This window comes from Argentina anserina, chromosome 4, assembly GCF_933775445.1.
Source record: "Argentina anserina chromosome 4, drPotAnse1.1, whole genome shotgun sequence".
In the NCBI taxonomy this organism is placed as follows: Eukaryota; Viridiplantae; Streptophyta; class Magnoliopsida; order Rosales; family Rosaceae; genus Argentina; species Argentina anserina.
This window is the reverse complement of record NC_065875.1, coordinates 3,044,849-3,070,106: the sequence shown is the minus strand read 5'-3', so window position 1 is coordinate 3,070,106 and position 25,258 is coordinate 3,044,849. Positions and strand designations below refer to the sequence as shown.

Genomic DNA, 25,258 nt, shown 5'->3' with positions numbered 1-25,258 from the left:
TCCTCAGATTATAGGAGATAACCTCACCAGGCAGGTGCAACATTAGATCAGTACGTAGAACAATCCTCAACCGCATTATCTTTTTCCTCCTCCCCGGAAAGGCACAAGACCACCAAATCCTTCCAGTCCTGTCCAAGACAAGCTGCAACTATTGGATTAAGATCAACATTGTACTGAACATCCCAGGCAGAGTAGTCCCTCTCCATCTCCATCACATCAAATTGGATCATACAATGCTCATAAGTCTCAATCAAATACAAACGGCCACGGCACTTGCCGAAATATCTCCTAGTCAATGTCGGCCACACAGTTGGGTTTTTATGACCATAACTATTAACCTTTAGTGAGTTACTCGTATCCACTGAAGAGGCAGGGGGAGTAGCCGGCACGGCCAGCAAACGTTCTCCTTTTATCTCAAAGTAATGCAGCACATCAATCAGCTTCCGCTCTTACGAATTCCTACCTACTATACCCATGGCAGAACGACAACCTCCTACCCACCCTATCTTTCTGATCTAATGAACTACGCCGTTACAGTACACGACACTCTCCTTGCTCCTGAAGTCAAAATGCAATGCCCTATGAATGAAAACATGGTGCTGGCCCTCGTCTGCGAGGGTGGGGATGAAAGGAATGTCGAGGCGCTTCCACTCTCCTGTCTCAGATGAGTATAAGTCCACATAGCGCATGAAGTAAACACTCCCACGTTTGTTGGCGCTTGGAGAGGAAAGTGCCTGGAATCGGTTGGTGGTGGGATTCACAACATGGACTAGATGATGATGTTTGTTTATTTTGAGACAAACTAGATGTTGTTGTTGTTTAGTTTGTTCTTGTTCTCCGAAATCAGCCACGTGGCAGAGGAAGAGGCCATTGCAGGTGTAATAACCCGATTTTTCGGAACAATTTATTGGGTTGATTTAGATTTATAAAGTTTGTGAAATTCATTAAACGACTTTTGGTTGCTTGCGATGTCGGTACGTTTCCGCGACGTGAGAATCGACTTTTTCTCTGTCGCTCGTTTGTGAAAACGTCCTGTATGAAAGTTGTAGAGCTCGTCGATACGAGTTCGTGGACATGTCACATGTTTGAATCGGACGTCGGACGTGAAAGTTATGAACGTCGGAAGTTAGCTTCCGATTTTGGAAACGAGTATAAAAAGGAAATTTTTGAGATTAGGGTTTCAATTTTCGGAAAGTCCTCTCTCTCTCCTCACCCGCCTCCTCTCCTTCTCTCTCCCCGAGTTCTCTCTCTCTCTCTCCTTCAGAAAACTCACGCCGGCGATCTCCTCCCTCCAACCATCCATGACTCTCACCGCCGATCCAAGAAGCATCGTGCGACCCTCCGCAGTCAACCCGAAGTCGACACACCTCCTCGCGCCGCCATGAGCCTTCGCGCTCCAACCCGAGACTACAATCCACAGTCGAGCTCCATCTTCGGCGATCTGCGGTGGTTCTCGAGCTTTGTCGATGTAAGGGTTTTGCTTGTTTGATGGATTGGTGTGGTTGTTTGTCGATTTGGTGGGGTTTTGGTAGTGGATTGGAGGAGGAGGAGCGGAGGAGGAGGAGGGGAGATACCGCCGTCTTAGGCGGCGCGTGAAGGGCAGTGTGGTAGCCTAGAGGCGGTCTGAGACCGTAGGAGGGTAGAGGAGGAAGAGAGGAAGGGTTTTGGGGCGGCGGTGGTGTGCTACGCGCTGGTCTTAGGGTCGGCGCGTGGGCCCCACGCGCTGGGTGCGTGAGCGCAACGCGCGGTCGCCGGAGGTGGCGCGTGTACCCCACGTGCGGCGGCGCGTGAATAGTGTTTTCGAAACAAAAATTTTGTAAAAATTTATTTTTACATCGGTGAATGTAAAAAGTGATTTACGTACAGTAATTGTGAATTTCTTTTACGTACGGTAAATGTAAATGTAAATTACGTTCAGTAAATGTAAAAGTAATTTCGGAAGGGTACATTAATAATTTTTATTTACTGAGATAGTATTTACGATTGAACAGTATGCATACGTACAGAAAATACGTAAATAGTATGTACTTGTACATGAATACGTAATTGATATGTATTTGTATAGTAATGCATGAATAGTAAATACGTGAACAGTAATTTCGTAAAACCAGAAATTGCTGAACAGTAAAATATTATTACTGTTTCGGCATTTAAGGTTTACATAACAATTCTAAATTCTTTTCTTATCTTTTCACGGTGATCGATAATTCAAGTAAATGATTTATTTTCGGAATCGTGGAATTACACTCGAGATTATAAGGTGAGTAAAATCTCACATTTATGACTCTACCCTTGCGGAGATTCAAGATTATGACATGTATATGATATAATGGAATGTGTATTTGTATAAATGGTAAATACGTACAAATATATAGTTTGTTATATTATATACTGTCAGGATTTCGTTGCGAATAAGTTCATTATGATGTTGAGATTTATATATTGAGCATGTTGATTTGATTTGTACAACATAATGGGATGATTGTTGTACGTAGTTTTAACATTGATATTGTTAAAACGTTTTTGTCTTCAGATGTGTTTTGTCTTCGGACGTGTTTTGTCTTCGGACGTGTTTTGTCTTCGGACGTGTTTTGTCTTCGGACGTGTTTTTATCTTCGGACGTGTTTATGTCTTCGGACCAGTCTTCGGACGTGTTGGCATGTCGGAACCTAGCCTTTAGTTTGTAATAATCGGTTTGACTGAGTTGTATTTTGAACTTAGAAATGATCTGCTGTGGCATTTAAAATGATTTCGATTTATTGAGATTGTTTTAGATTTTTTATGATTTCGGAATTTGAGTTTCATACTCGAAATTTTGGGGTCGTGACAGCAGGACTATAGGACCGTCAACCTGGAGGCAGCATAGGCCGAATTGTTGAGGGTTTTGAAGGGATTACCCGATGGGGTTTCGAGAGGGATGGACTTGAAGGCTTTTGAATTAGTTTGGGGAGAGAAGAAAGGGGAGATTTTGGGGTTAGGGTTTAGGAGGGTGTGGCAGTGGCGGGATTCGGGGTCGGAGATTAAAGAGAGCCAGTGCTTAGAGACGGACTGGAAGCGGAGAAGAGACAGAGAAGGGATCCTTACAAGGATCTGTTTCAGAAGCTCTTTTGCTACGGTTTTTGCTGAAGATGACGATGACGACATTTTGATCTTTCAATTTCACATACTAGAGTTAGGGTTTGGCTCTTAAATACTTGCTTTCTCTACAAGGCGTCTGCGGAAGCACGGTGTTGGAATCCTTATATAGGTTTTACTTCAAAACGGTGTCGTTTGCCGGAAGTTTTTCCCTAGAGAACAGAGTGAAGTAAACTGTATTTGCATAAATTTCTATATTTAGATAACTCACAAGAAGGACAAGATAAGCCTTCACGAGATAGCCCTATTATGGTTGTTGTCACACGGGCACAGTCGATACCAAAGGGTATAATGAGGATACAATGAGGCTTACAGCCTTCGCAATTCCGACATGCCCTATCTGCCTAGCTCTCTATTGTGTTTCTCTCACCCTTACAATTGTTCTCTCCTTGCTTGTGTTCTCACAGTCTCTCGATTGTGATTACTCGTGTTCTACCAATGACAACCCCATTGGCCTAGGTTATGTTGCACTACAATTGTGCATGGAGGTTGACACCCCCAACCACCCTAGGGTGATGTGGCAGCCTGCATGCTTACCAAGCAAGCCTTGTAACTCCCTTGACACAACCCACTGATTTCCCTACCTTGCATGAGTAACTATTGTCCCTATCTTCAAGTTTGAGTCGCCACCTTGCTTGAGTAACCACCCACTAACTTGGATAACTGCCCACTGCTTTGGTAACTGCCTTGGATAACTGCCCACTACTTGGTAACCTCCTTGGCTGCTTGATAACTGCCCACTGCATGCTTGGTAACTGTCACTGCCTGGGAACTACTTAGTAACTGCCGTGTATGAGTCATGCATGCCCCTGCACGCTAAATGTCGCAGCCTCTGCTATCGACCTGCATGTACGCTGCGCGCGCGCATGCTTGCTGCCTGTGCTTGCCTGCCACCGTACCCTTTCGTGCGTGCTGCTGTCTTGCATCCACGCCTGTGATCAGTCCTAGCGAGGCTAATCTCTAGCATATAGGTCTGCCTGCTCCGTGCTAGCGAGGCTAACATCCAGGCACTGCCTGCCCAGTGCTTGCCGAGGTCTGCTGGCTAGGCTAATCTCCCTGCCGTGTCAGATCTGCCCACTTCCTTGCTGACGAGGCTAATATCCAACCTACAGGTCTGCTAGCGAGGCTAATCTGCCTGCATCTGCTACCGAGGCTAATCTCCAGCCCAGCCCTTGCAATTGTCTCCGCATCTGCCTTGCATGCTGGCGAGGCTAATATGCCTGCATATGTCGAGGCTAATAACTCCGCATCCTTTGCATTGTTTGGCACCTGACTCCATACTTGTAAGGGTCCTGCTAGTGAGGCTAATGCTCAGCCAATCACTGTGCTAGCGAGGCTAATCCTCCGCTATTGATCTGCCTTGCTTCTTGCATGCATTCCTTACATGCGTGAGTCTCGTTGAGGCACGGCCCAAGGCTCATGTCATGCCCAGCCTATTAGGCTCTAAGATTGTAACAGTTACTCATTATTTGGTAGTCTCAGAAGTCAGACCGAGTGCCAAACTAACCATTAGTTGGGAATGAGCCGAGTAAATATATGTGTGGGGTACTATATTATACTGTGTCCTGGGATATTCCATCTCTGTTTCAAATCTAAAGAGCAGATCCAAGGCCCATGCTCCATTAATGCATATCAGATGCCTGTTAATTTTCGCTTTTTGTTATCCTAAGAAAATTGGACCTCTAGCACTTTTTAGATGTCAATCTATTTTCCTAAATCCTAATTGATTCTTTGTTACTTCGATTCTGGTGCCCAATTCACAGTAATAACATAATAGTAGCTTTAGGGTATTGACTTAGCTCGTGGGGCCTTATTATGTTTATGTTGAGTTACGTTGTTACCTGTAGGATTAACACCTTTACAGAAAATTGATGCTAAACTTGTTGGATTTTTATGCAAAATTAATAAAATAAGTTATTATTATGTTAATTTACATGTACAATAATAACTTGCTATGGTAGAAATATTAAAGGTGTAGTTATTTTCTTAAAAAAAAAATCTTGTTTAAGATGTAGAGGATTCCAATTAAATTTGTCGACAACTCAAATAGTCACAGGATTTAGAATTTTAATATGTATGCTGGGAGTAGTACATGGTAACTGTTACTTCCTTACTAATGCTATAAGTAGGAGCGTGCATGGCATGGTTTCACCTTGCACCTTGTCTATGTGTGAGAAACTTGAAGCATGGAGTATGAGCGTAGGAATAAGACAGAGAGCAAGTGCAGACCCATGCAGAGTTATTAACCTCGTTAATAGGCAGACTGAATCCCCAAAGGCAACACAGACCTAGGAAATGATGACCCCGAGGCAACGCATACCCATGCAATGATGACCCTGAAGGCAATGCAGACCCGTGCACGGATATTAGCCTCACCAGCAGCAATAGTGGAGGTCAGTGTAGGCAAAATAGCCTCATCAGGCAGTTGCAGGCCGTGCATGCAGATTAGCCTCGTCAGCAGGCAGTTGCAGGGAAATTAGTCTCGTCAGCAGGGGCAGTTGCAGAACAAAGATAACGACGGTTACTTGGGCAGTTACAAGGACTTTATGAGAGGTTACTTTGATGCCTAGTTAACGGTTATTCAGAGGCAGTTGGCCACAAATTATGGGAAGTTACTTAGGCGATTGCATGCCTTGCCAAGCATGCAAGCACACCACCTTATTTTGCAAGCTAATAAACCTAGTAGTGGGGGTTGTCCACTACAGCTATAGTAAAACATGTGGTGACACATGTCCTAGGGAATGTAGAAGTTACTTGGGCGGTTGCATGCTTTGGCAAGCACGCCATCTCATTTTGCAAGTTAATAAACCTAGTAGTGGGGGTTGTCCGCTACACCTATAGTTAAGTATGTGGTGGCACATGTCCTAGGGAAGCTGGGGATGTGCTAGTTCGTAGGTTTAAATAGTTAGTAGTTCAAAACATGAGATTTTGAGAAAAGAACTTGTAACGATTCATGCTAGATTTGTAGTTGTACTTTGAATTCCATAAATCAAATCTTCGTGCGCATGCGATTGATCTTGACCCCTGCACAATTGGGAAACACTTGTGTGTAAAGAAACTTCTGAGTTGGGAGTGTAATCACTCATAAGGGTAGAACCTAAGTATTCTGCTGAGTAAAAAGAGTTCGTACAAAGACTCAAGCCTACACCAACTTGAATACTAGGTGTAGCATGAAACGTGGCTGGAATTGATCACCCTAGTGATAAAGCGTTAATTAAAACATCTATAATAAACTCTGTAAAACATCATCGTTAGTATATAATAAGCAGGGATCGTTCAGTCCGGGGAATTGAAGGGAACTCTAAACTTTTATGAGGGGTTTTAGATTGATTATTAACTACTAATAAAAATAAATCTTAAATTACTATTTACATGATCCACTTCTCTTTAACAAACTTAAACCAAATTTACCATTACACCACATAATTACAAGTTCAAACCTATCATGCATTCTAATTCGATCAATTACATATTTTTTAGACACCAATACAATTATAGCCTTAGGGGATCATCTAATCATGCAAGATTTCAATTAACATTTAGATTGACTTAGGGCCTAATCTAAATTTGCATGCAATCGAATTCAATAACACTTAGAGTAGAAATCAAACAAGATTACATTTAAGCACAAATTCTTTGTTGGAGACATGTTTCATGTGTGGCATCACCCACCATGGTTTCACATGCAAATTTCCAGAATTTTTACCACTTTTAATCAACACAAACCGAACCTACTTAGGGCATGATTCGATTTGTGTCAATATGATTGATGAATCTTGCACTTAAATACAATCTTAGGGACTCCATCTAAGCACTAAATTCATATGCACATATTTAAAAATTATCTAAAAGTATGAGAAAGATGATTAGAACACAACAATATAAAATACAAACTCAATAATTATAGGAAACCATCAATTCGGCAAAGAACCAAAAATCCAATAAAACAATATGAAAATTTTGATTCTTAATACAAAACAATAATCTCACACAGACATCATACTACAATCTTTATAGACAAAGTATTGTAGAAAATCAAAAACTAACAAAGTCATGGAGATGAGTTGCGAGAATCACACGTTGTAGGAACCTTGCAGGTGTGTCTTCAATGATGATTTCGGTGGAGATGAAATTTGTATATGTTAGAGAACGGCTTGCTGTTTTTGTCAATGATGTTTGAGGTAGTATTTTGGTAGAATTTTGACTCTTGAATGCAAATGAGAAGTGATGTTATTTGAGAGGTGAAGCCATGTATATATAGAGGAAAGATGGAGGGTTTGAACTTGCCTCTTTCTTCCTATAATAATGCCATGATTTATCTCCCTAAATCATGTCATGCTTTATTCCCTACATCATGCCATGTTTTATGCCCTAAATCATACCATGTTTTATCCTCTTAAATCATGCCATATTTTATTCCCTAAATCATGCCATGTTTTATTCCCTAAATCATGCCATGTTTATTCTCTAAATCATGCCATATTTTATTTCCTAAATCATGCTATGTTTTATTCCCTAAATTATGTCATGTTTTATGTCTTTAATGATCATATTTTATTTAATTGTTGCATGACTTGGCTCTATATCTTTTTCTTTAATTATCTCTTCAATCCAATCTGAAAATAAGAAAATAAAATCATAAATAAGAGATAATTAATTTCGAAACCTAACAAAGATTCCTAGTCAAACTATGACTATAGACCAATTATGCGTTTTTAACTCATGTAAGCACAAAAACTGCATCAAATACTGCCCAAGACTCTTACTATGACTCAATGACTCAATAGTACAACAATAAGGGCTAAGTAAAGTACAAATTGAGGTAAAAACATGTTAAGAACGTCGCATAAAGTGCTCCTATCACCTAGTGTCATTATCAGGGGTAGATCTAGACCAGGCTTGACTGGGATAGAGCCCAGGTGAAGTTGAAGCCCGAAAAAAAGAACCAACTTCTATATTAAAAAAATAAAGTAAAACAAAGTGCACGGAACCCTTTCTTCGTTCTCACTTCTCTGTCTTTCTTCGCCGACTCCGCCTTCTTCTCATTTTCTTCAGTTTAAGGCTTCAAGCTAGTAGCCACTCCTGCCACTCACCATCGCCACTCACCACTCGCCACTCTCTCGCGCCACCGAAGCTCTCGTCTACATGTAAAGCTCTAAGCTCTTTCATTAACAATTAAATCAAATTATGGATTTATGGAGTGATTGAAATCTTAAATTTGGTGGGTAGGTTAGAGACTGATGAGAGATTATTAAAACTGGGTGTATGGGTTTGTTAGTTACACTATCGATTTAGAATTATTGGAATATGAAATTTCGTGGTAGGTTAGTTAAGATTATAGGGATTAATATTTAGGTTTACTTAATATATATGATTGGTTTGTTTGCTCGGGAAGTAAATCAAATTATGACTTATTACTTCAAATATTACACCTGATCGTGATTATGAAATTTATGATGTATTTGCACATCATAGAGTTAAGTTTAGTTGGTTTTTATTGATGGATTTGAAGATAAGGCTTGCAAGTTCCTCCTATGTGGTTTGTTATCCTTATTAATTAAGTCTTATAGAACTGCCAAGTTGCTAATTACTTTTATTGTCCTTGATTTATTAACAACTTAATTTTATAAGTTTCATAAACAAAGGATAAAAACAAGAAAGAAAACAATATTCTGATAGTTTTCTTACGCACTAGAATTCTTTTATCTTTTAGAATTTGAAATCTCCCCTTATCCAGAAGATCACGCCATGTTTTCAAGAGTAGAAAACAAGGAGTAATGAGTAGGAGTTAATGCATGATTGGAGCCTAATTTCTCATATTTCTATCTTTCATTGAAGAAAAAAAAATTCTACACACATCATGTGTAGGCAATGCTAGTTTTTAATAAATTAAAACATTTAATACCGTTGAACAAATTTTTTTGTTTATTAAAATTAGCCCAAATAACATTTTAATCAGGAATCCGCCACCGACAATCATTTGTAAAAGGCAAGCGAAAGAAAAATAGACTTGTGCACGGTTGGCGTATATAGCACGTTATACCTGTGATAGTAACCAACTAGGAAAGAAGCTAGCGATTCCCATCCTGATTTGTTATCAGCAAATCTCAAAAAAAAATGACAATGATGTTCAGTTAGCTTTCCGAACTTGTTTCTGTTTGCTACTTAGCTGTACTTATATTGCGCTGATTCATCCCCGCACAAGCCGTACATATCTAATTATTGTGGAGACATGAAAGATAATTAACAAAACTGAGAAGCATTTTCCCAGAACGAAATATCCGGAGGAAACTTTGCTATCTATGTCCCTTTCCTTCTCGTTTTCTTCGCAAAATAGCCTGTCGATCCAACACCATCTATTTGTTTGTGCACTTCTCTCTCTCCCCCTCCCCCAAACAAAAAATTGCTGTCACAAACCGTAACCATTAATCAAATCTGTCAATATTCTCCTCTTGTTTTAAGAGAAATGCACGCTTTGTCTCTCCCGCCGGATATCTGACGCCGACCACAACTCACACTCATCTATCCCCGGCCCCTCCACCTACTCCTCCTCCATCTCACCGCCATGGGCCACCATGCTCGCCGTGACTCTCTGTGCAGCTCCCTACTAGGTCCTAGGCCCGACTACCACGACTCCGACCCCGACCTTGTCTGGCCCTTCGGCAAGATCGATGGCATAGACCGTGACGATGTCCGCGAGACTGCCTACGAGATCTTTTTCACCGCCTGCCGCTCTTCCCCGGGTTTTGGTGGTCGAAACGCCCTCGTGTTTTATTCAAATCATGAGAATGGTAGCGGGGAAAGCGGCGGGTCAGGGATGGGGACGAAGCCAACAGGGGTGGTCACGACTCCAGTCAGCCGGATAAAGAGAGCGCTTGGGCTTAAGATGCTCAAGCGCTCACCATCAAGGAGGATGAGTAGTGGTGGTCGTTCAAGTCCGTCATCCCCGAATGCAGCTTCAACTATGGAAAGATCTCCTTCAACTGTAGAGAGGGGTACAGGAATGTCACTCACGGCACCACCATCTAGGCCGAGGCGGCCAATGACCTCAGCCGAGATTATGAGGCAGCAGATGAGAGTGACCGAGCAGAGCGATGGCCGCCTTAGAAAAACCCTCATGAGAACCCTTGTAGGCCAAGTACGTATATATCTTAATTGCATGCATGCATGCATTTACTGAAAGATTTCTTTACTACGTACATTCTTAGGTAAAACTTGAACGATCATTGAAAGAGATAACTAACTACCCTAGCCCCTATTTCTACGTACATACTTAGATAAAACTTGCAGTTTGTCAAAACAAAATGAAAACAATCGTCCTGACATACGTCACAAGATCTACTGATGTGTCCAAAGTGTGCTCATCAGGCTGGCATAGATGCGAGACTTTTAAATTTTAATCATTTAACACATTTTTGTATACATCTTAATTAAGATTTAATTATCAAGTAAAGGTGTGATTGTAATTGGTAAATGTGGTTTTACTTGTCTAGCATAGAAAATGTGATAGATGCATGCTTGGTGGAAATATTAACTATACGTGCATGTTTGATCTTACTTATGAAAAGATGGGTAGGAGAGCTGAGACGATAATCCTTCCACTGGAGCTTCTCCGCCACCTAAAACCCTCAGAGTTCAACGACTCGAACGAATACCACCAGTGGCAAAAGCGACAGCTCAAAATTCTTGAAGCCGGTCTCCTTCACTACCCCTCAATCCCACTCGACAGGTCCAACACCTTCTCCATGCGTCTCCGTGAAATTATCAGATCAGTCGACACAAAACCCATCGATACTGGCAAAAACTCTGATACAATGCGAACCCTCTGCAACTCAGTAGTCTCATTGTCATGGCGGAGCTCCAATGGAACTCCTACCGACGTTTGCCACTGGGCTGATGGCTTCCCACTCAACATTCACCTCTATGTGTCTCTTCTTCAATCTGTCTTCGACATCAGAGACGAGACTTTAGTCCTCGATGAAGTGGACGAGCTTCTAGAGCTGATGAAGAAGACTTGGTCTACATTGGGGATCACTAGGCCGATTCACAATGTGTGTTTCACGTGGGTTTTGTTCCAACAGTATGTTTCGACTGCACTAATTGAGCCGGATTTATTGTGTGCGGCGCATGCAATGTTGGCGGAGGTGGCTAACAACGCCAAGAGGCCTGACCGTGAGGCTATATATGTTAAGATCTTGTCGTCGGTGTTGATCTCCATGCAGGGGTGGGCGGAGAAGAAGTTGCTTCGGTATCATGAGTATTTTCAAAGAGGGACAGTTGGGCAAATCGAAAATCTTCTCCCTCTAGCCTTGTCATCGTCGAAGATTTTGGGTGAAGATGTTTCCATCACAGATGAGACAGGAAATGGGAAAGGTGATGTTACGTTGGTGGATAACTCCGGTGATCGTGTTGAGTACTACATTCGATCTTCCCTGAAGCAAGCTTTCGCAAAGGTATGATATATGTTGCATCGCGTATTCTAGACTAAATGAGTAAAATTACTACCGAATTACTTGCTTAGTATATGATATGTTTTCCATGATGTAAAAACTATCGATTAGAAGTAATATGATAAGTTGATAACACAAACTATCAAGCTAGAATGACGAATTTCGTATTTATTATCTTTGATCATCATCTTCTAGTTATCTTGTTGCTTATGTTGTTAAATTAAATATAACGTGATATAACTTGATGAGTTGATATTGATGATATAAGTTGCGAAAATAATTTGTTTCTGATAATTTTTGTTTTTGTTTGTTGAAATTAGATTATGGAAGTTGGGAATGTCACCGAGGTGAAAGAGGAGGCAGTGAGTGAAGCTTTACTTCAGTTGGCCAAAGACACAGAAGATTTAGCCTGTAAAGAGAGAGAGAGCTTCAGCCCCATACTGAAGAGATGGCACACAACGGCGTCAGGGATTGCAGCTGTGACGCTTCACAATTGCTACGGGGCTGTGTTGAAGCAATACTTAAATGGTGCGTCCACACTTACATCCGACACAGTTGAGATATTGCAGAGAGCTGGAAAGCTAGAGAAAGTTCTACTCCAGATGGTAGTGGAGGACTCTGCTGAATGCGAAGATGGGGGCAAAGCGATTGTGAGAGAGATGCTTCCGTATGAAGTTGATACAATCATAGTAAATCTTTTGAAAAAATGGATTAATGAGAGAATGAAGAGAGGGAAAGAGTGTCTCCACAGAGCAAAAGAGAGCGAGGTAATTCTCATTGAGATTTATATATGATAGAATGAATGTGAATTGGAGCTTAAGTACTAAACATGCATTGTTTTGCAGACATGGAATCCAAAGTCTAAATCAGAGCCATATGCACAATCAGCTGAGGAGCTCATGAAATTGGCAAAGGAAATCGTTGACGAATTTTTTGAAATCCCAATTGGAATTTCAGAAGATTTAGTTCAAGATCTTGCTGATGGAATGGAGCTTCTCTTCAAAGAGTACACTGCATTTGTTGCTTCTTGTGGTAAGAGCCATTCTTTCGATCTAGAATTATTCATTCGTTAATTGCTATTAGTAAACATATTCTCATGGTTCTTAAAAAAAAATTAAAAAAAAAAACTTATTCTCATGGTCAATAGTAAACTTTTTTTTATTAATTGAAGTATTTCTTTCTCAGGTTCCAAGCAAAGCTATATTCCTACACTTCCTCCTTTGACAAGATGCAACCGAGACTCGAAGATCCTCAAGCTGTGGAAAAAAGCTAGCCCTTGCAGCATTGGAGCAGAAGATTTCCACCCAAATGGAACAAATGAAGGTCACCACCCTCGGCCTTCAACAAGCCGAGGGACGCAACGCCTCTACATTCGTCTCAACACCTTGCACTATCTTCTTTCTCACCTTCATTCTCTTGATAAAAATCTTTCTCTCTCCCCTCGAGTCGTTCCTTCAACACCACGCAGCCGTTATACTAACAACCGGAGGGCCAACAATTCCTCATACTTTGAAGTTACCCACGCATCAATCCAATCAGCATGCCAACATGTGTCAGAAGTAGCTGCATATCGCTTAATTTTCCTAGACTCCAACTCTGTGTTCTATGAAAGTCTCTACGTTGGGGATGTAGCCAATGCAAGAATCAGACCTGCATTGAGAATTCTCAAACAAAATCTTACTCTTCTAGGTGCAATTCTCACTGATAGAGCTCAGGCCTTGGCAGTAAGAGAAGTAATGAGGACATCTTTTGAGGCATTCCTTATGGTTTTGGTTGCTGGAGGAAGCTCCCGGGTGTTTTATCGGAGTGATCATGAGATGATCGAGGAGGACTTTGATAGTTTAAAACGAGTATTTTGCTCTCATGGAGAAGGGTTGATATCTAAGGATGTGGTCGAACATGAGGCGGAGACGGCGGAAGGAGTAATCGGTTTGATGGGCCAATGTACTGAACAACTTATGGAAGATTTCAGCATTGTGACCTGTGAAACAAGTGGGATAGGAGTTGTTGGTTCAGGGCAGAGGCTTCCAATGCCTCCAACCACAGGAAGATGGAATAGATCAGATCCAAACACCATATTGAGGGTCTTGTGCCACAGGAATGACAAAGCAGCAAACCAATTCTTAAAGAGAACATTCCAGTTAGCAAAGAGAAGATGATGATATCATGTAAAGGATTTTTCGATGTACATTCAAAACCTGTGTATTGTAGCTGTGGTGCATAACTCCATTATAGTACTTCCGACATTGTAACTACAAAAGAGCTATTGAGGGAAGTGTGAGGGGGCGTGTCCATGTAAGAAATTTTGCCAAATTTTAACGGTAAACAAAGCTATAGTTGGGGATGGAGATAGAGATGATTGTACTAATTTGTTGCCACAATATTGTTGATCCTCATGCGGAGTTGGGCAAAGTTTTATCGTACCATAGTGGTGAGCTCAGATGGAGTGTCACGATCCCGAAATTTCCGATTGATAAAACTCAAAATCGAAGCCATGAAAAACTCTAAAATAATCTCAAATATATTAAAATCATCCTATAGTTATAGTGTATCGAAACTTAGTTCAAAATACGACTCAATCGATTTGATTATTACAAAACCAGTTTATAATTCAAGTATTATAACAAATAGAAATGTAAAATCCTCTCAATTCTCACCATAAATAGAATAAATAAACTTCGACAATCTTCAAAGAAAGCCATCCAATTCTGCTAATCCGCAACCGCAGAACTATCCCCTACACCATCGAATAGATGCACCCGGATTGTAAACACAAACCTGGTAAGTTTTGTAGCTCGTATGAGTAAACCAATAGTATAACACACATTGCATACAAAAGAAAATATTGATGACATTTAAAATTAAATGTACTCGTAAAACATTGAACGGCCTATCTGGTTGTCCAATAACATCTAAAAATATAGGTACTCATGACACATTGGGCAACCCATATGTTTACCCAAATACAATTAGAATACGGGTACTCATATGTTACCCCTCATGCAGTACACTGACAAATAATGGGCAACCCATCTGTTACCTAATATCACACAAAAATATGGGTACTCATGAGACCCAGGAAACCCATGTGTTACCCTTCATGCAGTACACTGGCAGACAGACTAGAGCTCTAACTGAATCGTAAATGACACCCGACCAAGTCTCGGTTCCGATTACTGCCAACAACGTCTGAAGACCAGAAAACGTTTTAACAAGACTCAATGTTAAAACAATGTACACTATAACAATCAACACATGTTTATTGTACTACAACCAAGCGACTCTTGCTTATTAATATAAATATAGTTGCCACAGTACAACTCATTTGGAAATAAAAATGTAACAGTATATAATATAGTAATCCATATATATGTATCGTATTTACCATTTATACACATACACAACCCACTATATTATATACATATCATAGTTCATTCTTTTTAAGAAAATGTAATTATGAGTCACCGTCAAGAGGTCGACTCGTTATAGTGAGATTTACTCACCTTATTACCCGAGTGTAATTTCCACGACACCGAGCGCAATTCTCTCACTTATTTTGTCAGTCACATAATAGCATAAAAAAACGTTTAGAAACGACACGTAAATCCTCAAGTGCCGATTCAGTACAACTGATTAATGTTCAACAAATTACGATTTTTACGTAATAACTGTTCATGAAATCACTGTTTACCAAAGCACTGTTCATTGAGTTAATATTCCCGATGTACTGTTCAAAAATTACTTTTACAATTTACTGTTCATAATTTACTTTTACATCACGCACCACCCTCCAGTAGGCGCGCGTGGCGCTCATGCGCCACCAACAGTAGCCGTGTGTGAGCCTCACGCGCCGCCCAAAACCCGCAACTCCACTTCCTACGTTGTCCTAGCTTGATAACCTAGCCCCTACCGCCCCCACCTCCTCCCACGTGCCGCCACAAACTGCGACACGCGCCACACCACCACCTCCGCCAAAAGCTCATCAAAACAACAAACATCCTACATGAAAGATAAAGAGCATGAGGAGGAGATCACAACCGTACCTGCGTTGCAAACCAGATTGCCGAAAAATGGTCGGAAAGTCGCTGGAAAGCTTCGGTAGCTCCAAGCTTACCTCCGATCTGAGCTCCAATTTCATGCTAAACCCATCCAAGAGGTCGAATGCAAGAATCTATGGCTCCAAAACTCACCGGTTGGCGAGGCTTCACGGCGGTGATGGAAGGTACGTCTCGTCCAAGGGTTGGAGAGGTCGAGCGTGCGGTGGTCTTGGGACCGGCGGTGAGGGCCACGGTCACCGGAGAGGGAAGATATTCGGTGGTGAATTTTTGGGAAGGAGGTCAGGGTTGGGGAGAGAGAGAGAGAGAGAGAGAGAGAGAGAGAGAGAGAGAGAGAGAGAGAGAGAGGCTGTTTCTTTGTTTGGAAACTAGGGTTTCCCAAAAACTTCCTTTTATACATTTTCTAAATTTGGAAACCAACTTATTTCGATAATAACTTTCAAATACGACGTCCGATTAATGTGCGTGACGTGTTCACAAACTTGTATCGACGAGCTCTACAACTTCTGTGAAGGAAGTTTTCAGAGACGAGCAACGAAATAAAAATCGACTCTCGAGTCACAGAAAACGTAACGTTTTTCAATTTAAATTTCTGAAGTTGGTTTCGTTTCGTTCGACATCGACGAGGAAAACGAAAAATGTGATTTTATTCAATTTCTAAGTTTAATAACTTACAAAATTTATACAAAGCTAACCCGAAAATTCGGGGTATTACATGAAGTTTTGTAACGTTCAATTTTCCTTCATCAAGATAGAACTCTTATATATGTCTGTTCATATATTCATTTGCAACATAATGAGTTCTCATAAGTAAAAAGAGAAGTACATTACTACTACTATTCAATCTGAAGACGATATAAGTTTCTTGAATTGTTGCCGTGGTGCTATTATTAAACTACTTGAGCAATTTCCGCTCTCGGTTTGGCATTTTTAGTACCAACTTCTATGTAGTAGTAAAAGTCTACAAGGGGTTCGATTTTGATGAAAATATATTTAGAGGTAATTAAGAATGTCTTAATGTGATATGTGATACACAAGTTTTTGTTTTCTCATAACACATACCCACTTGAAAACCATAAGTACATTAATATATATATTCCATCAATATTTCTGATTAACAAGTAAAACTGTAAAGAACAATCTCAAGCATTCACAAAATATCTTTTGCGTTTGTCTACCCAGCGAAGGTAAACCCCCAAATCAAAAGCAAGCAGCTTCAATTTCTATCTTACTTAATTGAATCCATCACTTAGACTAATCTTCTTGATTTGGTAGCCTGTACATTGGTGTCTCCTTCAACTCTCCAGCGAGCACTTCAATTGCATCCGAAATTTCTGCCTTGTATACATACATCTTAGTCATAAATAAGAAGAAAATGAAGTTTAAGAAGTTGAGTACGGCAAAAAACGCATAATAGTAGTCAAGATGAGAAGCATTCAAGTTGTTGAGTATCCACCCCTTGTGACCATGCTCTTTGGTGATGTGAGAAACTGTTGAAAGAAGAAAACTACTGAGAAAGTTTCCCACTCCCAAAGTGGTCATGGAATAAGAAGTCCCAAGACTCTTCATGCCTTCAGGTGCTTGATCATAGAAGAACTCAATCTTGGCAACCTCTAAAAATGCATCAGCTGTCCCCATAAGCACAAATTGAGGAAGCAAAACCAGTATGGTTAGAGGAACCTGGCCTCCACTTTCGACTACTCCATGTTCCTTGGCAACATGAAGTCGATACCTCTCGGTCAGAGATGCAATTACCATTATGAAAAAGTGGAGAATCATTCCAATCCCCATTCTTTGAAGGAGAGTGATTCCTCTAGGATTCTTTGTCAACTTTCTCATGATCTTAACAAAGAACCGGTCATAGAGCACCACACTGATGAGCATGGACAATGTTACAAATCCAGCTAAACTTGCTGGGGGGATCTTGAAGTTTCCAACTCCTCGGTCAAGGGTGGTTCCTTGTTTGACAAACAATGTATTGATTTGTGCAAGCATAGTGCTTGGAACAAATGTAGCAATCAAAATTGGGATCATTCTCACCATTTGCTTCGTCTCTTCCACTTGAGTAACTGAGCATAGCCTCCACGGACTAGTTGAGGCTGTTTTCACAGCAGCCTTATTGAGGAACCTGCATGCATGCACACATTAATAGTCTTCACTAAATAGCTTTTCATTTGTAAAAGGTATAGTTTCATCATATTACACTCCACTTTTCCTCCAAAAGAAAAAGCTAAAATCCAACTTTCAGCGTACCCTTTCGATGTCTATACATATCACATTATTTGATAGGAAAATATGTTGCTTAAAGGTGTGTTAATCCGAGATTAGACAACATAATATATGAATATATCAACTGAAGAAATTTCGAATATAGTGTAAATAATTGCTTAGAGGAAGTGCACATATACGAACCTTATGCTCGGTGTAGAATCAATCCTAAATTTTCCTTTGGTTGCATACTCATCCAGTTGAAGCTCATAGAGTTCCTTAGGGTCACTAGGAAGTTTCACCTTCCTTTTTCTTATTGCAGCTACTATGACTTTAGCCATTCTTGTAAATGGACTTCCAGAAGGCACCTTGTGTCTGTAAAAGGGTGTGCCAGCCAAAAAAATCAAGATAGAAATGAGAAGGCCAATAGTTGGAAGTCCATAGCCCAAGCTCCATCCCACATTATCTTGAATGTAAACAAGAATAGTGTTGGCAAAGAGAGTGCCAAAGAAGATGCTGAACATCCACCAGTTGAAGAAGGAGAGTTTTTGAGCCTTCTCCTTAGGCTCGAAGTCATCAAATTGGTCTGCTCCAATGGTTGATATATTTGGTTTTGTCCCTCCTGTGCCAATAGCTAGAGTGTAGAGTGCACCATAGAACACAGCTAACTGTAATGTGGAGGCTTTCTTACAGTTTTCGACATTCGCCTCCAGGCATTTTGGAGGTTTCAGAGCAGGAAGTGAAACTGCTAGGGTTAATACAGACATTCCCTGCAAAGATAAATTAGTTTAATCGCTTGTGTTTTTCCAACTTATAACGTATCATTTCATATTGTTTCATAGGTTTTTTTTTTTCAATTCTAAGACATTTCCTATGTGGGGACCGAAGTCAAACCCAACGACAACCTCCTAATGCTCCATGGTGGTACACCGTTGCATACCGAAACAGAGGGCCCAGTTTAGAAACCGGGCGTTAGGGTATCCCCACAGCCGAAGGTAATACCTCGATGTGAGACTAATTCCTGACGGAACTCATGTGAAATGATTCCAACCCGAAATTTCACTAAGTGTCCTGGCCACAGTAATGTCCTCAATGCCTAACTCGGGCCCATATTGTTTCATAGGTTTGGTCAATTGATTGAATAAATTTTTGTGTTGTTGAAAAAAAAACTAATTTCAAAATTCACAAGCTAAATAATTTTGACAAGACATAATATTCCATGTGAATCGAAATGTCCATCAATTATCTAGTTATCATTTTGCTCAGAAAGCTACTCTATGCAAACCCTTTTCTTTTAATTTTGGTTTGATTGGTCATACAAGTGATACAACTAATACAAGTCTCTCTTTCATAATTTGGTCATTGAATACTACTCTTTGCACACTGTGCATTATTTCGTTTACATTTGAACATACGCTAGTATCACATCTTCTAAAAAAAAATTGTGTGATAAAGATATGTTTTGTCACATTGCTACAATAACGAAAATATCAAAATCATAAATATAATGGGTCGTCTAGATGTAATGCTTGAATTGACTGGTACATGTACTAGTTAATATTGTGGTCCACAGTTATATATCGCTTGATTCTTGTATATTTCCTTATGAGATCGACATAATTGGTTTCTGTTCTACTTTTCTAGACATTAAGCTCCTCCATTCTCATTAGATATCGAAAACCAATCAAACTATAGAACTATTTCCCTGAATTTGGCAATTTCTTCTTGTTATAATTATATATATATATATAACAACAAGATCCTTAATTTGTAGCACTAATACATTGTGGCGTAGCCGCGTTGATCCTACATGCAGTTTTTGATTAGTAGTATCTTCTTATGCCCTAGTTTATGCTCTGCATCTATCTTCCTGCTATGTTTTCGCATTCGACTCACGGTTCTTAAATCTGATAAATAGTAGATAATAAATCATTAATGTACATATCCTATTAGTAAACGACGTTGTACGACTTCTATTCGCAACTTGTTGGATGCCATTTATATTATGTATGAATTTTTGTACGGCACTTTTCGGCGTGCATTTTTCGTATCTATTTCAAGTCTATAGGAGCACGTACACCTCAAAATTGTTTGTGGAAGTTGACTCTGGTAAGTGGTAACGTGCAAGAAATGCTGCTATGTAAGACTAACAGTGAGCTAGCTAGAGAGATCGGCATGGTTGATGGTCCAATTGACAAAGACGCCTTTCTCTCACCAGAGTGAACCTTCACTATGGTATTACAGAGTGAAATTCCAATTTTGACACACTTTTCGGTTAAATTTTTTCACCATAAGCGATTCAATATTTAGGTATGCTATTCAAGATCATCTCTACAAAGTTTCATCCAATTTGACAATGGTTTGAGCTTTTAAAATTGAGATTTACATGAACGGTTCACGTTGAACAGTTTTAATTCATTCATTGATTTAATCTAATTTTAATACCTTAACGATACCCGAATTAGATGAAATTTTGTAGAGATGATCTTGAATAACATACCTAAATATTGAATCGCTTATGGTGAAAAAAGTTGACCGAAAAAGTGTACCAAAATTGGAACTTCACTCTGTAATTCCAGAGTTAAGCTTCACTCTGGATTAGGGGTGGGCACTAGATTAGGGGTGGGCACAGGACGGGATGGGACGGGACGGAGCTCATCCCACGTTCCGTCCCACTCTTTTGAATCGGGACGGGATTAGGACGGGACGAGGGTTTTTATGAATGCATCTCACTCGAGATTAATCCTGGTTGGGACGGGACAGGATCGGGACGGGACGGGACAAATCCCACATTCCTATAAAGTTAAATAAAAACTTATATTTTTACTTTTTCATTAACAAAATAACATTTAACAATGAAATTTTAACCCAAAAAATACATATTATGTTCAAAATATTATAATTTACCATTATTATTTGAATTAATATAATTTTGGAGTTATTAAGAACATAAATTAGTTTCATTTTGATACAAATTTATAAGAATTATTAAATTTTCATTGAAGGTGGGACGGGACGGGACGAAGCGGGATATAAATTATTCGTCCCACGTCCCATCCCACTATTATGAAACGGGACGGGATCGGGACGGGACGAACGTTTTTAGACCTCCGTCCCATCCCGTCCCTACGAATTTCGGGACGGGATCGGAATGGGATCGGATAGAGACTGACATATACATATATGTATATATACAGTTTCTATCTAGAGTGAAGCTTCACTTTGAAATTACAATGTGAAGTTCCAATTTTGGCACATTTTTCGGTCAAATGTTTTCATCATAAGCGATTCAATATTTAGGTATGATATTCAGGATTATCTCTACAAAATTTCATCTAATTCGGACATCGTTAAAGTATTGAAATTAGATTAAATCAATGAATGAATTAAAACTGTTCAACGTGAACCGTTCATGTAAATCTCAATTTTGAAAGCTCAAACCATTGTCAAATTCGATGAAACTTTGTAGAGATGATTTTGAATAACATACCTAAATATTGAATCGCTTATGGTGAAAAAATTTGACCGAAAAGTGTGTCAAAATTAGAACTTCACTTTGTAATTTCAAAGTGAAGCTTCACTCCGAATAGAGACTATATATATCAAAGTCATCAAACATATTTGGAGTCAAGTTTTCAAATGAGAAGCAACATAGCTACATGACTAGTTTGAGGTCCTGCCTGACCTCCACTTGTATATGATTAGTTTGAAATTTCAGTATGATATGCATATGCTTTTAGAAGCATCTGCATGCCATGTATTGATTAAGTAGATCGAAACAGCATTTTTAATCAAAATTCTCTAGCTAGCTACTACCTAGTCTTAAGATCGACATCAGTCAACGTACGTTTGTTAATTAGTTTGTCGATCGATCATTACAGTTTCAGACGTATGAAGAAAATTAACATTGTCATTGAGCATGACCGCATGAGTGACATGACTATGAAATTCAGAAATTGAGTCATTTATGATTAAACTTGTCGTTATATATGATATAGTCTATTTTACTTGTGTTATTTTTCTACTATTTAAATGAAGTTGTTTATGACTAATTTGTTGCGAGCTCGATACCTAGAACACTGATATTGGTACGTTGGTAGAGTATGAAACTATTAATGTATAAATTATGATGAACTAGCTTGTTACTGAGTAAATCATAATCAAACGAGAATCTTATCTGATCCCTTCTCGAGTTCTCTATACACTAATAAACTATCTAGATACTAGAATCATATATAGTGGATATGTATGAGACCTGGTGGTTTGACTTGATAGATAGAACAAGAAATGCATGTGGTTTGGAGTTTGGACTAAAAAACGTACCGACAGATAGATGATACAAGCGATGAGGAATGTCCAATAACGACCGAGATGAGCATCAGCAACATATGCACCCAAAATAGGAGTCATCCAAATGGTGCCAACCCAGTTTGTGACATTATTAGCAGATGTGACTGTACCTTGGTGAAGCTTCTTCGTCAAATATAGGATCAAGTTCGACGATATGCCATAGTAGGCCATCCGTTCAAACACCTCATAAACTGCATATCATTCAAGAAGCGTTATTAATTATTATACCATATTGGATCCAATCTGATTCTGAAGCATTTCTTGTATAAACGGCTAGATGGCAAGACGTTTGAAGATTAGAACATCTATGATAGATGATTATCCATACCCGAAAGAGACAAATATAAATATATTAAGCAGTTGGATATATAATGTACGTTTGATTCCCTGGCCAAGATTTTGCTGTTTCGTGTTAAATAAGTGTTGTGGATATCAACTTGTGAGGTCATATAATTGTGCATCGACATGAACCCTGAATGTATCAGAATAGGTGCAAAACTAGTAACATATATTCCATGCAGCTGGATTACCGGGAAAATTGGCAATATATATACAGTAATTAGAATATGAAATTACTCGAGATGGGAGTATTTAAAGTAAACTTAAATTACCGCAGAAGTCGCTACATTTGTAATTTTGTAAGATGAATCCATTGCCGAGTAGATAAAAACTATAATAAAATGTACCAATTAAGTCTCCAATGAACAACTTTGTTGATCTAGTAATATCGGTGGTGTATCTCACACAATGTTTTAAAAAACTCGCCTTAAGGCTCGTCTGAGGTTTAAAAAACTTAAAACTACTTACATAACGCCTATGTTTTTCGGTATGGACACCGAGGCTCGCATTTTACGTCTTATGTTACGTTTTTTTACGCCTTTTACGCATTTTACTACGTCTTAGAAAATAATCTTTTTAAGTATCTTTTTATATTTATTTATATAATGTGTTTAATTTGATGAAAACTATCTAAAACGTTTGGATTATGAATTTCATTATATCTAAATGCAATAAATTGGTAAGTTCTTATGTATATTGTTCCTTTTATATGTGTATAATTATATATTTACACATTTAACTACTAATTTTTTTATAACATTTAGATTATGCGCCTCAAGTTCTAAGGCTAAGGTTCAAGGCTCTCAAGAAAACGCCTTTGTATGTGGGATCGATGTTTTAAAAAGTGAATGCACATACATTCATATATGAAATATGTGTGATCCAAAGGATAGGTACGTGGGTGCTTCATTTGTGTATACGAGTATGATGAGTGAATGAATGATGGGGCTTATGAGTAGGTGAAAATGCAAATAGTGTTATTAATCTACGTTTAGTTATGCTATAAGAAATAAAATAGTGAATTCAATTGTGCAGAATGAAATGAGGCTGTTCAAGGCTTCCTACATGCATGAGATTATGATCTTGATTGATGTAGGTTGGTTAGTGGGTACACCGTACACCTTCATTTATGACTACATTGAAAGACTACCAATAACGAATAATAATGTATCCCATTCCTATGCATGAATTCGTATTATTTTCCAGGAAATTTTTCCTGTCAGTTGCAGGCAATATTGATCGATGTGGGAATGAAATATAGAACAACCAGTGTCGGTGTAATTAACATCGTGAAAGATGACCGAGAAGAATTGAGGAAGTTCGTCCAGAAATTTAAGCTGATGACTCTCGTTCCAATTAAGTTTCATGGAGAGAGAGAGAGAGAGAGAGATAGAGAGAGAGAGAGGAGAGAGGTTACCAACAACAAAGGAGCAAGCAGTCCATCCACCTCTCTTGGATCTAAGAACAGGGTTTCCTTTGAGATCGACTGTCCCATCTTGTGTATACTGATTGGCGTTAGCTCCTTCTTCAACGGCAGCCATCGCTGAGGCCTAGCTATGTTGCTCTTCGCAGAAACCAAGCTATTTTTCTGTGGAACTATGGAGCTCGATCAGCTAACTCGTTCTTACTCTTACCTTAGCTGAAGCTCCTTTTATAGACGTCCAATAAAGCCATGCCACCACTCCCGCGCGTGTCTTTCACAAGCCTAAAAACATAGAAAGAAAATCGATTTTTTTTCTATACGAATAACGAAGTCGATCTAATTAAAAGTGAGAAGACAAAAAATGAGCATGTAGTCCTGTCAGGCTGTAACAACTGGTCCAGGAGTCCCGAACAAGTGGGGTGTTGGATGGTTGGTTTTTAGTGAGACAAGGAACCGAAGGATCAAGAATTAGAGGTACTGGTGGTGGTTCATAGTTCATACGACCTTTTTTATTGTCCTTTTTTTAGGAATGAAACGAATTTATTTAGCATAAGCCGATGTGAGCTCAAGGCTCATTACGACCACAATGGTCATATATATAAGGGTGACAAGCCACCACATATAGGCACTAACTAACTAGTTAAGTAGTACGGACACGGACACGGACACGGACACGGACACGGACACGAGTATCCGTATTAGACACGATTCGATACGTAGACACGGCATATAAATTTGTTTGGGATACAGACACGTGGTGGACACGTTAATTAAATATTATTTTTAATATATATAGGTATTAAAAATTGAAATTTAAGTTATATAGTTTCTTAATTTAAAAAATTTAAACTAAGATTCAAACCAATTACTAAAATATTGACTTTTGAGGAAAATCCGACATTCTAAAAATAGATTTTGATAAATTTTTAAGAAAACAATTTTGATTAATATAAATTTTAAACTATTTGAATAGCTATATTTATTAAAATGTGCATCAATATACACAAAAACAATTCAAGAGGAATGATTAAGAAGTTCACATCTCCTTGAAGTAACCAAGGTTCGAATCACACTATAGGCAATTTTGTAATTTTATTACATGAACGTGTCCAGATCGTATCTAAGTAAAGAAATGCGTGTCCGAAACATATCCAAACAAGCATACGCGTGTCTGGCGTATTTGAGATCGTGTCTATGTCCGTGTCGGACATGCAATACGTGTGGTGTTGCACGTGTCCGTGCTACATAGCTAATTAGGCATTAAATCAAAAGAATGAAATCCAAGAGTTCAAAAACTA

At 39.2% G+C, this 25,258-nt stretch overlaps 2 protein-coding genes across 2 annotated transcripts; one reads left to right on the top strand and one right to left on the bottom strand.

Moving 5' to 3' along the window:
• The first annotated feature begins 9,700 nt into the window (after positions 1–9,700).
• Positions 9,701–13,744, top strand: LOC126791881 (protein unc-13 homolog). The gene is made up of 5 exons (XM_050518378.1): positions 9,701–10,273; positions 10,704–11,588; positions 11,906–12,352; positions 12,431–12,617; positions 12,771–13,744. Exons 1-5 carry the CDS (start codon positions 9,701–9,703, stop codon positions 13,742–13,744), a joined length of 3,066 nt encoding a protein of 1,021 aa, XP_050374335.1.
• Positions 13,745–16,707: 2,963 nt separating this feature from the next.
• Positions 16,708–24,137, bottom strand: LOC126790838 (protein NRT1/ PTR FAMILY 5.2-like). Its single transcript, XM_050517188.1, has 4 exons — positions 23,955–24,137; positions 22,172–22,389; positions 18,053–18,618; positions 16,708–17,768 (listed from the first exon to the last, which is right to left on the bottom strand). The coding sequence occupies exons 1-4, from the start codon at positions 24,076–24,078 to the stop codon at positions 16,895–16,897; spliced, it is 1,782 nt and encodes a 593-aa protein (XP_050373145.1). The 5' UTR covers positions 24,079–24,137; the 3' UTR covers positions 16,708–16,894.
• Between the last annotated feature and the right edge of the window lie 1,121 nt (positions 24,138–25,258).

What these genes read in the sequence shown, in the direction of transcription:
- LOC126791881 (XM_050518378.1), top strand. Translation starts at nt 9,701, where the DNA reads ATGGGCCACCATGCTCGCCGTGACTCTCTGTGCAGCTCCCTACTAGGT. An exon ending in TGAAGCAAGCTTTCGCAAAG is followed by an intron (nt 11,589 to 11,905) that starts GTATGATATATG and finishes TGTTGAAATTAG; the next exon opens with ATTATGGAAGTTGGGAATGT. An exon ending in TGCATTTGTTGCTTCTTGTG is followed by an intron (nt 12,618 to 12,770) that starts GTAAGAGCCATT and finishes TTTCTTTCTCAG; the next exon opens with GTTCCAAGCAAAGCTATATT.
- LOC126790838 (XM_050517188.1), bottom strand. Translation starts at nt 24,078, where the DNA reads ATGGCTGCCGTTGAAGAAGGAGCTAACGCCAATCAGTATACACAAGAT. An exon ending in TGCTTGCTCCTTTGTTGTTG is followed by an intron (nt 22,390 to 23,954) that starts GTAACCTCTCTC and finishes AATGATATGCAG; the next exon opens with TTTATGAGGTGTTTGAACGG. An exon ending in GATTCTACACCGAGCATAAG is followed by an intron (nt 17,769 to 18,052) that starts GTTCGTATATGT and finishes GCATGCATGCAG; the next exon opens with GTTCCTCAATAAGGCTGCTG.